Source organism: Oryzias latipes, chromosome 23, assembly GCF_053564925.1.
Source record: "Oryzias latipes strain Hd-rR chromosome 23, Olatipes_Hd-rR_3.1".
NCBI lineage: Eukaryota > Metazoa > Chordata > Actinopteri > Beloniformes > Adrianichthyidae > Oryzias > Oryzias latipes.
Window position 1 is genome coordinate 22,858,950 of NC_136259.1, and position 13,580 is coordinate 22,872,529.

At 41.5% G+C, this 13,580-nt stretch overlaps 1 protein-coding gene across 3 annotated transcripts in view; it reads left to right on the top strand.

Annotated features, from left to right (window-relative positions):
• Positions 1 to 13,580, top strand: part of LOC101163941 (uncharacterized) — an 89,786-nt gene that overhangs the window by 23,586 nt on the left and 52,620 nt on the right. For all 3 annotated transcript variants that reach the window (XM_023952500.2, XM_078941804.1, XM_023952499.2), the window contains 4 exons: positions 1,093 to 1,270; positions 5,104 to 5,541; positions 6,261 to 6,686; positions 11,338 to 11,499. In XM_023952500.2, the coding sequence (XP_023808268.1) occupies positions 1,093 to 1,270; positions 5,104 to 5,541; positions 6,261 to 6,686; positions 11,338 to 11,499 (1,204 nt within the window). The remainder of the gene's footprint in view (positions 1 to 1,092; positions 1,271 to 5,103; positions 5,542 to 6,260; positions 6,687 to 11,337; positions 11,500 to 13,580) is intronic.

A 13,580-nucleotide genomic window follows, 5' to 3' on the forward strand; every position in this document is an offset into this window, starting at 1 on the left:
CCTTCTTCCGCCCCCCTTTTCAGTCTGAGTGACAGGTGATGATGAGGAAGAGGCAGCAGGGGAGGAAGAGGAGCAACCCCCCCATCACCTCTTATTGTGTTGCAACTTTTCCCTTTTTACATTATGAGAATAAAGATCTTTAAACCGGGATTCTGCGGCGATGGGGGAGGGACTTAAAGCTGATCCTCCTTTTGGGAGCCATAGCCTCAGCCAGTTTACGTGTTCAATATTTATCTCCTTTTACCTCTGAACCAGGATCTGTTTTAGCCCCTTTTCAACAAACCTTTGCCTCCTTTTGATTCTCAGCTGAGAGAATCAAAGGTGAGGGTGCTAGTCTGTTTAGTTGACACTAGGGGGCAGTGGCTGCAGCATGCTCTTTGTAAATGTCATCATTAAGGATTCAGCTTCAAACTTTTACATTTTTAAATATCTAAAACGATGGTCTGGGCTTTATACAATGCAAATACAATACAATAGCAAAGCACTGTAATTTATTGTTTTTTTTTTACTTTTATGTTTTTTTTCTTTACTATTAAGAAACATAAAACCGGTTCTTTAATAAAAAGTATCAGTGAAGATCAAAATATCAGTTGGAAAAAAAACTTATGCCAATAATAAAATAATAATAATAATTAAAAAAAATAGCTTGTATATTTTCATTTATATACTTTAAACTTTAAGTTCTGCTTGCCTCTTTATGATTTAATAGGTTTAAAATGTTTTCTGTATACATTTTCAGAGCATTTTATCATTTTTGCCCCTTCAATGTGTTTTTTTCCTTAGATTTTTCTTAATTCGTTTTGCTCTAATATTATACATTTATTTCAAGTTTCTGATTTTAATCATAACTATTTTAATAAATCTCTTTATCAAAATATTTAATATCATTCATTTCATGTTACATTTAAATTATCGTATAGGATGTTAGAGTTTTGTCTTTTATTTTGAAAAGTTTGTAATTAAAACATTTATTTAATGCTGTTTAAATATTAACATTATCACAAATTTAGCTTTTTCTTTACACATAACAATAATGTTCCTTTTGATCCAGAAAAGAAGGTAGAATTATTTATATTTTTGTATTTTGGTCAGGTCCGGGATGGCTCTCTTAGGCGTCCCACTGTGTGTCCACGGTTCCTGTCCCACATGAAGGTTCCTGCTGGAGAAGACCTTCACACTTTGCGTTTTCTGAACTCCATCTCCATGCAGCAGCTTCCATCCGAGGAGGAGATGTTTCACCTCGCGTCCACAAAGACCCAAAGTCCTGAAGGTGAGCCGTTCTGAGCCATCTTCTTCTCTCTGGGTCCCAGTTTGGTTGAACATTCATGTGGTGGGGAAGAGCTCACAGCGCCGCCCTGCTGGAGGTCTGGAGCACACATACGCTGTGAAGGCATCTTCATCCTCCCTCACCTCGGCTCCACAGCAGGACACCTCCTTCTTTGAGAGTTCAGAGCAGGCAGGGGAACATTTCTCAGCACAAAAGTCGTGTTCTAATTATTCCACCATATGCTGTTTGGCTCCCCTCACAATCATCCCTGACCCTCCTCCCTGCAGAGACATGCTGTGCCCTGTGCTGCGCTTTGCACTCTGACACATGTCATTCATATGCACACACACATTCAAGTGCATGTGTGTGTGTCCGTGACAGATGGGGGTTTTGTTTCAGGAGTCAGTGCAGAAATGTGCAGGAGTGTGCTGGCTGGTCCCAGGAAACAAGAGCGGTCACCCCCTCCTCCAACACACTTACAGGAGTCGGGGTGAACTTGAAAGAGTGAAAGAAAAATCTTTCGTTTTTCTGTAAATAAGAAAACTTCCTCCTGAAATGTTCACTCAAAGAACGCTTTCCCTTTTAGACATTTTTGTTGTTTGTTGGTCTCTTATTATCCACCTGCAGAACCTGAGGGACTTAAAGCCTAATGGAACCGTACGGGTGCTGTTAGGTTGTCTGGGCCTGTGAAGGGTCGTGAAGAGGGGCAACCGCATTTTAAGGGGAGCACAGGTGTGTCCTGCATATCCCTTGTGACTCATCCGGTCACCTCAAGGGAGGTCATGAAAATTGAACGTAGCATTGTTGCGTGTGGTAAATGTATCGTGAAATATGTGGTAGGGTAATGCAAGTGGAACGCACTTATGACGTAAAGGCGATGCTGTCGTACAGTGCCCTTATACTACAATCTAGTCATTAACAGCACTAACGGGCTTTCTTGCAAGTTGAAAAAAAAAGAAAGTATGTCTACGCCTGCATCTCACCTACTTCACCCCTATTAACCCCAGAGGCTACTGATACAACGGGACAACAGGCATGTGACACCAGTGACGTGCAGTCAGGAGAGGCAGCTGAGGCTGTGCCTCACCTGTCATTATGGGAAGAAAAGAGAAAAAATAAATTCAATTATTATATTTAATCAGTAATTTGTGCTTTGCAGTCATTTTCCATTTAAATGTACCATTTTTGGGTGTTTTTTCTTTTCAAAATCGCTGAATTTCCGCATTTGCCGTTCAGATACTAAGAAGTGACGTGCGATGAGGCACCAGCCCGCTGAGGCTCACCTTGGATTGCGCAATACCTATGCAGTCAGACGGTGCTGCTGTCTCTCTGTATGTCGGTTCAATCACTTGTACTATATGAGCTGAGTTTTCATAATTTAGCAGATGTATATGATGTACAGTGTTTGTTTTTTATAAATAACTGTATGTGAGGGACGTGTTTCTTGTGCTGAGCGCTAAACGCCGGCAAAAAAGCCGCTGGGTGAGGCCAGCAGTTCTCGTGCCTCATGTTAGGGGGCGCCGGTGAGCCCTGAGATTATGACGCTAAAAAACAATAGAATAAGTGATAGCAAGCGGCAAGTCATTTTCTTCAGAAGGAGCGGCGAATGGACTTTATTTACAAGTAAAGGTGCGACGATAATAAGGTTTGTGCCTTTTTCTATGCTGCAGTTTGTATATGAAAAAACATGTTGAAATGATATTTTAAACAAAACACGTTAACTGTTGTCAATCAAATGGTGAACAAGTTACTCAGTATGTTTTTTCCCCCCAACTTTATTGAACAAAGTATTAACATACAAAATCCAGCATCAATGAATCAGATAGAACATCAGCAGTGGTAGTCAATGTCATCAATCCAAACTTATTGAATCATCTCAAGGAAAAAAAAAAAATTATCAGAAATATATCCAAAATAGAATTTGCTGATAGACAAAAAAAGTATCTTAAAATATATAAAAGGGGATTACAAGATAATAATAATATTTACAATACAAAGTTTTCTTAGAGGGGATTACCTATCAAACAAAAAAGCACAAATTGTTTCAGTCTTACTTGTTTTGGGTGTGTTAATTTTTTTAATATAGTCGTAAAACTGGAGAAACTCTATCTTAAAAATGGTGAAATTGGGAGTTGTTTTTTTTATTCTGCACTTATGCATGTAAAATTTGGAATGGAGAAGTAACAAATTAATACTTTTTTCTACTTTTGTAACATCCGAATTAAAATATGAGACTATTTGTTTCAAATTTAAAACAATGTTACAGTTAAATTTGCTGTTTACAAAGCATTCTAATTGGTTCCAAAATTCACGGGAAAATTTACAAAAGTATAAAAGATGAAGAACTGATTCAGGGAAGTTACTCAGTATGGTTCATATGTTTGTAAATCTGACTGATGACGTCAGTGCCTCACCAGCCGTTAACCTCACCGCACGTCACTGTGTGACACGCACTGCAGAGCACGGGTTATTGAATGCATTTGTAGTCCATGGTGTTCACACTGGACAAGCAGGGAGGGGCTTCTTCTTTGTTTTCTCTTTTTGCTGTTTACTAGTGCATGTTCATTACCTACAGTTGGAAGAGGTTTGGTGTGAAATGTCAAAGTGGGGCAAATCTGGTGAATCTTGATCCAGACCTTTTTCTTTCCCAGCTCTATTCCGATATGTGAAAGACTTGGTGTCATACAGAGCGGTCTACAGTCTTGATATTTTGTGCTTGCCATCTGCGTGCCCCTTACACCTTTGCCCGTTTTTCACCTGCAGACAGTTCGTATCCACCTGTAAGGGCAGTTGTCACTAAGGCTTCAGCTCAAAGTCTTAACTAAGGTTTGTGAATTCCACTTTAGGCTCTTCCAATAGACCAAAGGCTACATGGTTTTTACAAGTCGTCTATATCCTGAAGCTGCAGAGCCACCACCAAAATGTTTCCCCATGACTCTAATGTCTTACTTCTGAAATGCTGTGATAGTTGAGTTTACGTGTAAAGAGACACACGCTTTACAGAAAGTTGTTTAGCTTCTTTGCTACATAGACATTTTCTCCAGACGTTTTGGAGAAAAGATGTTTTCAAATATGAGAGAATCAGCCGTTCCTGAAACTCCTGACTTTTGACGGTGAAGGTTCTCATTTATTCAGGTGACGTTGTCCTGAAATTACGTCATGGCTTCTAGACTCAAAATGTTCCGTCTTGAAAAATGATCATGACGGTTTTTATACAACACCGTAATACCAGTTACAGCGGTACTGGTACCAGCTTGGCATGGAGTTTCTGTATCCATCCCCGCTGATTCATTTTCTGTTCTTCTTTACTTAGAAGCAGGTCTTTTAGTTTCACTTCGTCAGGCAGTCCTTCTTTAATCTATCAGGTGACATGAATCTGAGCTGAACTCAACTTGAAAAAAAAAAAAAACAATGAAAGGAGTTCATTCATGAGAGACCAAACCAGTTTGGACAACTTCTTCTTTCTAATTTTCTCATTAGAAAAACTGTATTTGGTAGGTAAATTCCACCTAAGATCAACTTTTATGTTATGATCCAAAAGTGACAAATATGCAAGAAAAGCTCAACCGTTCCCTCCACCAGAGCATCGTTCACTGACACCTTTAGGTTGTGAATATTGAGTTGGGAAACAGGCAGCTGCTGCAGCGGGGGCCGATTTCTCGCCGCTTTTGTTGGCAGGGCGGTCTGCTCAGCAGGGAGACGAGTGTTTGCAGCCGAGTGAAGGAAGTGGGAAAGAAAATGTCACTGGCACATTTCGGAAGTCTGCTGGAGCTCAAAATGCCTCTTTGCTTGCGTACTGATGGATTCGTTTTTTTTTCTGTTTTCTCTTCTTTTAGGGCTCTTCTATACCAAAGATGGCAGAGAGCAGAAGGCTACAGGCAGTCCTTTTCTGCCTGAAGGAAGGCGTTCTGCTGCCGGCCTCTGTGTCCAAATTCCCACTACTCCACCTCCATCCCGCTTTCGTTCAACTCCTCCCCAAAAAAGTACACCTCCTCCTGACTCTGGCAACTCCGTTCCAACTCCTGTTTCCTCCCACCTTCCTTGCACCTGTTCTCCACGGAGAACGGATGAATCGCTGAACGAGAAGGAGGAGGTTCTACAGCCCGCCCCGGTGAAACTGGACTCTGAGCTCAGCTTGGGACCTGCAGGACTGTCACCGTCCTCCCTCTCACAGGGGTCTTTCTCACTGTCAAGCCGTCCACTCTCCAGCTTGTTCAGCTGCAGCACTGACCTCTGCAGCAGCAGACACAGCCGTCTGAGTGGAAACACTGCCGGTAAACCGAATCAATGACACACTCCTATGCAGTCACCTGGAAAGACACGACACCCAGGTGGTGTCCGAGTTCCCTCACTACTTAGTGCAGTATAAAGGGCGCCTGAATCTGTATTTCGAAAATCCAGTCTCCTAATAATTTCCCAGAAGTCTTTGTGAAAGACCATTGGGTTTTGATGCACACTAGATTGGCAAATATAGACCACAATGCATTGAGTTTGAACAATTTTTCATGTGAAAAAGTGTATTTTAATTTATTTAGGCTTCCATGTTTGCATCACTGGAACAGAGTGGATTAATAGTCATCGTTAAATGTTGATATTTATTAAGTTTTTACTTCATTAAGGTCGGCTAATATTTACAACAATGCATTGCACTTGAAAAATTTGCTTAAGGTTGTGGCCCATCGTGTTTTCTACGTAACAAATGTCTGCTCGATTGCAACGATTTGAATAAAGACATACTCAGAATTGCAATTTTGAGCTTAATTTTCTGTATTTATCGTCGGAGAAATGCCACAAGAACATGTTAAACACAACAAAAACAGCATTTTCATCCAAATGGGTCCATTAAGGTCTCAGGGATCCAGTTCAACGTCACAATTGTACACTTGTCTGCAGCGCCCCGATTACAACTTCATCTGATAAGATGCAGCTGCTTTCTGGTTGAGATTGACGCGTTTGAGGTTTTCTTCTGACACTTCTTGTCTTTTTAATGCAGATTTCACGGATTCAGATCCAGAAGACGCCTTTAGCTTCTCTTCAGATCAGCTGGTGAAGCAAGTTTCTCTGGCCTCTGATCCTCTAACGGGATCGAGCCGTCATCTGTCCTGTCACAGCCTCTCAGCCGCCTCCACTCCTCTCGCTGAGTCTGTTTATCACCCAGAACCACCCTCCCCGGTCTCAAGGCAGGGGATCGATTCTGCTGTGGACGAACCTCAAACGAGCTGCAGGAGCTTTGGAAAAGCAGATGTCGACCCAGAAACACCTGTAGAAGCTTCCCCTGGAACCTGTGCAACCCCTTCTTCCACCGCTCCCTGCCTTAGTCCAGAGAGGACCACTCCCTATTCCAGACTAGAGATGACCTTTTCTCCTTCAGGATCTCGTCTGGGGTCCCACCGCTGGCCCGTCCTGCCCCCCATCAGAGGTAAGACCCGGAAAATGGTTGAATATCCAAACTCTGGACAAAGAATTGATCAGGCAGAGTTATCGAAGCCTACATTCACGGGGAGGCCTTCGGACCCCCCCATCATCACTTTATGAAAGAATTGCTGTCAGCTTGTTTTTCCCACTCCCTCCCACCACGTTTGGTATAACGCTGAAAGCTTTTCTCTTTCCCCTAAATCAGGAGCAGAAAGGAGTGCTTTTGATGAAAAGCTGGTTGCGTTTGATTCCCCGTACAAAGGCGTGAGGCCCCAACAATAGAGTCCCCACCTCGTGTGCCGTTCCCCCTTATTCTGGGTACCCCAGCGCTTTCACTATTCTCTGAGCTTTTGGAGGGAAACCTGTAGCTGATGGTCATGAATCCGCACTGCCCAGTGCTCGCTGACGGCACAACGCTGGACTGAACCTCCACAATAGAATACCTTCCAGGCTTTCCAGCAGCCGCTAATTTACCGTTCCCAATGGGCATAAAGGACAGGGCCACTGACATCTGACTTCTCCAGGAACTTTACCAAAGAAAGCAAACAATGTGGAAATTGTGCAGGGATTTGGTCCTGCCTGTAAGAGGCATCCACTGTTCTCAGCGTGGTGCTGTACTGCAGGGGGGAGGGGGGGGAGGCTGTATTGGAGCATGCTGTTCTCTTCTGAACAGACTCGGAGCAAGTGTCACCAGTTCATTTATTTTATCACAGATGGAGGCAGCTCAAGTTCAATGTAGTCTCAGTGTGGCAGCGTGTAAAGAATGAAAAATGATTCTGGGTTCTTACACGTTCCCTCTTAGTTTAGACATTAGTTCTGTCAGTTCTGGTCATCATCAAATAAGTGACAGAAAGGCTCCACTCCAGTGTGCAGACAGCTGAGGAGTTTGTTCACCTAAAAAACACAAAAATGTTCATCTTTAACCATAACCCTTTAACACAGGAGCTTTAGCTCTGGAGTTCTTTGAATTGTCATAACTCCTCATCTGTTTATGCAATAAACTTAAATCTGCTCATTCTGACACAGGGAATTTCTTTGGAATTACATTAACTGAATGAACAGTAGAAGAGTTACAGTACTTCAAAGAGCGTGTGTTATTTTGCTTTTGCCATTCATTCATCTTCTTATGAACATTTGCCAATTTTCTATAAATCCTTCCTACCCCTGAAATGTTCCTACTAGCATTTACTGCACATGTGCAGACTGAAATTACATCAGCTCTAAAAGCTGCACTCTTTACATTATTTTGGGTCAAAACCGATAGAAAAACCTATTGCCCCTCCGTGAACCGCCACTGTAATGTGGTGAAGGGGTTTGAGGAATTGATCCCAGGAACTAAGCAGTCTGGGACGTGGATCACTCTTCCGTGAGCCTACAACCTGTAGGAGAGCTCAACAGGGGCCGGTGCAATGTGGTTTCGGTGGCAGTTGAAGGCTGGTACCTCTGCGGCCCAAACCCGGGTAATGGAACTTGGTGGCTTGGGCATCTGATCCAGATGCCTCCCTGGGGACGTGTTCCGGGCATGAGGCCCCAGGGAAGACCCAAGACTCGCTGGAGAGACTACATCTCTCAGCTGGACTGGGAATGCTCGGGGTCCCCCCAGAGGCACTGGAGGACGTGGCCGGGGAGAGGAAGTCTGGGCTTCTTTGCTTGGACTGCTGCCCCCCCCAAGACCCGGTCCCCTATGAGCGGAAGACAATAGATGGATGGAAGAAGCAATTCAGCTGCAAATATTGTGACTAAAATTTATATTCTGTTGCCCTCCTTAAAGAGACCAACCACAGACTTTTCATTTAATTCACCTTCCAGGTACATAAAGTAAAACAATTTTTCCCAAATGGGTTGTGTCCGCATTTTGTATAGCTGTCCGAATCTACAAATCCAAAATCCAGTGCCCAAGAAATTCACCAGACAAGCTAGTGTACATCAATGCTCACTAGATTGGTGACTATAGACCACAATGCATTGCGTTTGAACAATTTTTGTGACAAAGAAATACTTTCATTTGTTTTTTTATAAACCCTGTACACTTTAATCATCAAAACATAGTGAATTCGTAAATAATCTTTGTAAAATGTTTATATTCATTAGATTTTCACTTTGTTAAATTGGTGACATCACATTAGTCGTTTAAAAAAAAAAGAGAGTAGTGAACACGATGTTTGAATTGCTTTTAAAATCCAGGGCCCTAGATGGTCCCGCACTATATAGTTATTTTTTTAATAGTTAGAGTAGGGAGTGAATTTGGACATAGCCCAAGACCAACTTTTCTACTGTGTATTCATTGAAAACTGGTATTTAGAAATATTCTAAAGAAACATTTTATTTTGAAAGACCACAGGTCTTTCACATAAACTAATGACTGAAACTCTTCATCTTTTCACCCTTCAGCGACCCATCAGATGTTTTTCTCAGACCTCTTGCAGTCACAGATTGACCTCAAACTGGCCTGTTTTGTGCAACACTGCTTTGGGGGGGTCAACTGTCCCTGACAATGAGGGAAGGCCTGGTCTGGCTTGGCCCGGCCCGGCCTCTCGGCCTGGCACTGGCAGCAGAATAAGAGGAGTGCAGGCACACAGAGGAGGCGTTGTCTTCCCTTCACTCTGTCAAATCGAACCCACCCCCCACCCCCCCCCAGCGCTACCCTTAACCTCCCCGAAAAAACGTGCGCAGCCTCAATGGCCGCGAATGACAGCCCGGTTGACAGCAGCAATATGCTTTGAAGTGGCGAGTCAAGTCCTTCCATTGTCTCTCCCCGAGCGGAGTGCCGAGCTGCTCAAGTGCACAATAGTGCAGTGGTGCGTGCGCGCCATTGTTCACATACTTGAAGGTGTTTACATTCATACTCGTCCATGAGGAGCTGAGTTTGCTTTTTCCTTCTGGAGCCTCTGTATATATTATCCCTTTGTTGATGCCAAGCTGTTCTGCATTTCTAATGTGAGAAAAGCCTCAACGAGTCCTTTTCAGGTCGATGACCAAACACCAACCGGGGAAATGGTTTCACCCACTAATCCTCTGGTTCTTAACACAGGCGGTATTCCATCATTAGCCGGGCCGTTTCTCTCCGTGAGCTGTGAAGTAATGAAAGTAGTTACTCTTACATGGAGTAATTACAAAGGGCAGTTTCCTTTGCCCTTTGTCTGTAGGTGAACTGTAGTTTCTAGGACGGTACCTCTGTTTCCACACTGCTTCCAAACCAGACGGTCTTGATGGGAGTCATCCATTTGTCAGTTGTGACACTACGCAGAAAAGGCTGTTAGTTGGTGTAAGTCTGCAATTAACTATGCAACTGCGAAATAGTGAGGAAACCGTGTCCTTTGGGAAAAACCTGATTACGGGCTCGGTGCTTCAAGAATTTCTTTAACAGAACCTAAATTATATTCAAATAAATCTAAAAAGTTCCCATTGAAAACATTGAAGAACACACAAAAGTAGCTAACAAAATGTAGTTATAAAGTTTGCAAAATGTTCTGAGAAATATGAGACATAATATCCACACTTAAATGAGCTTTCCAGAGTTGACCAACTTAACATGGATTTATCTAGGAAGGGATGGAATAAGTAGAACAACTGCAGGCCTCAATTTGACTGAGTTAAGGGTTCACATGTGTGCACAAGAAACCCAAGACTGAACAAAAATTGTCCAGTTAAATAAATAACGCAATAAGAAAGAAGCTCTGAAGCAAAGAGAATGACAAAAAATAATATTTAAAATATCTTCCAAATGTTTTGAGAAAAACCGATGACTGACCAAGCAAATGGGGTTTTAAAAAACTATTTCCGTCAGGTTCTGCGGCAGGAAAACGCAAGTTGGTCAAAGATTTCATTCGGTTAAGGCACACGTGTCATACTCAAGGCCCGGGGGCCAAATGTGGCCCGCGAGAGCATAAAAGTTTGTAATTTCTTTAAAAAAAAAAAAATCTTTAGTTGAATACATACTTTTTATGTGTAGCTGCTGTTGTAATTAATCAATGTTTGCAGCTCTTATGTGTGTGTGCAGACAAATTGTTGTCATCAAACCATCAGCTGGATGCAAGGCTGCGTGCAGCCTTTTTTTTGTAAAATGTAACACGTGTAATACATGATCTTTCTATCTCAGTTTTATGTTCTTTTTCTTTGTTCACTTGGACAGTTTGATCCTTCATTAATGGAGTTATATGGCTTTTAATAAGCTTTCAAAATTTAAAAGGATTTCTGCTAGAGTAACAAGCAAACATATGTTTTCTATGCAACTGTAATTGTCACTTTAAAAAGTTGGAATAAATAAATAATGAGTTTTTTTTAACATTAAGGAGTAGTCACATTTATTTTCATTACATTTAGTTACATGTATAAGTTATATCTGGCCCTTTGAGGACAGCCACTATGCTGATGTGGCCCTCGGTGAAAATGAGTTTGACACCGCTGGGTTAAGGTGCGACAGTCATGCTGTGACGAATTCAAATAAATGTAACAACATTCCTCACAGTTTAAGAGAATGCCGACGTAACTTCTGTCGTTGAAGATTTTTGGTGAATTGGACCAATTCAGACGCTGCGAGGACTGAATTCATGTTGCAAAACTATCAGATCTCTGTTTTGACCTGTTTTTATTTGTAAAAATACAGATGTTTCTCGATTACTGATGCCGCTCTCGTGCCCTCTGTCATGCTGCAGGACATTCATCATCGTCCTCCTCATCCTCATCTCATTGCTCTGGGTTGAGCTGCAGCCTGTCCCACATTTTTGATGACCTGGAGGCCATTGCTCCTCCGTCCCCGTCCTGTCTTTCTCTGGATGAGCCTTCAGACTCCTCTCGGTCTCCTTCACCCAACACAGGTAAACTTCAGCAACGCACCAGGTCTCAGAATGGTCTTAAAAATTTCCTACGTCAAGGTTTATTTAATTATTTTACAACAAATGTGTTTGCAAAAGAGATTCGTTTGACTGCAGATGGTTAGTCTTGTTACATCACAGTACCTATAAGGCGACTGGGACGTCTTTGAGAGTGGAGGTCCACTTTAACGGTCTCTGGTTCTCATCTCCTCTCTTTAGGTTGATGTCATTTTGGGCTTGAAAGCGGCGACTTTTGGTTTTACATCAGATAATGAACATAAGGCAGCTTGATTCCTTCCGCATCTATCTTTCACAGAGACAACTCTTGGGTCACGTTAGCGTCATTCTTGAGATTTTGGACACGCATCAAAGCTACAACTAAGCCAGTATTTACCGCGATCAAAGGATGAGCTAGGTTTTTGTACGTTTGGTAAACTGAACACATTCTGTACAACAGATACGCAAAGAGGAGATCGATTGACAATCAGCCAATCACACTGCTGCACTGTGATTGGCCATTTTAAGTGAGAGGGAAAAAAAGAAAATTATAAAGCACATGCAATCCCCTTCCACCCCCACCACCCGTTTATTAGTTTGCTTATTTATTTAGGTTTATTTATTTGATAGGGACAATCAGAAAGTCATAGTTGTAAATATACATGATTGCAGCAATGATTTGCATTCGTAGACCCCTGGCAGGTACGCAATGAACAAAATATAGAATCACTTAAATTACACAGTTACATTATGACAGAAAAGCATTTCAGAATCCAATAGTTGATTATTAAAAAGCATGAAAGCATGATCATGATAAAAGCATTGGACACTACAGTATGATGATAAGAAAATTAAGAAAAAGACATTTCTTACATAAAATAAATAGTACAGCACATCACAGGAAGATGCAAAGTAACCATTGAAAAATCATTTAATCAGTATATTCCACAAAAAAATACAAAAACAAACCAATACTACAAACAAAACAAGTAAAAGGATGATGAAAATTTATTATTTCTACCTGTTTTACTTTGTAATTGTAAAACCCCAACAAATGTAGATTCCTCAGTTTAAAAACAAAATATTATTATAACATTAAGACAAAATAAGCAACATCTCTTATTCATGTTTTTGGAGTATTACATTTTAAACATTTTTTAAAAATATTTTTCTCGATTTAATCTCTCTAATATTTGGTTGAAGATCATTTCATAACCTGATCCCCTGAATTGAAACACCAAATTTTTTTTTAAACATTTGGGGTTTTTAAATGCGGGAGAAAATGTTATAAAACTTGAAGTTGAATTGACAATTTAATAAAGCATAGTTTTTATCTTTATTCTTAAATATCTCTGAGTGGTAAAAATTTGCCACAATGTCACAAAAGGTTATTGACAATTTTCTTATGCCTGCTTTTCAAAAACTTCCAAAAATGTTAAAGGAAAACCATTTATCTTGGAATATAGATAGAATTGGCTGCATAACATTTATTAAAATCCAACCATTTGCTAAGTTTTATTTCTCATCTTATCTGTTTTCTTTATCCTCTCCGACATCTGCTTTGCTGCGGGGTTTATCTGGGCACTCAACCCCTGAACGGCCCAGTTATTGTTGTGTATTTGTTAAGGTGTGCGTTAAGATTGCTTGTGTGCATCCTGGCAACGCTTGACTGAGCTCTAGAGAGAGATATGAGCCAAGGAGGACTTCCTCCAGCTCTTTCAGAAAGCCTTCTAATCCCCGACGAGGTGTTAAACCTGCTTGTTTGACCCAACACATGCTTTGACCCCGTGTACCTTTGCCCTAAGGAAGTGCAGGAATCCGGGTGGCCTCTGCAGCAGCAGCAGCAACCCAGGTGATCAAATCTGTCCTGGTCTCAACATATACAAGCTTTGACGAGTGCAGACAGATCGGATCCAACTGACACGAATCCACATCTGAAGAGGATGCAGCAGAATTTCAGCCTCACTATCAGGCTAAAAAAAAATCTTTGGGATTTGGCATTTCTCCTTTTAGATACATCTGAATGTCAGAATGAAACGTGTTTTGGACTTTTCTCTAAGTTTTACACCTGTGAAGATAATCGGAAA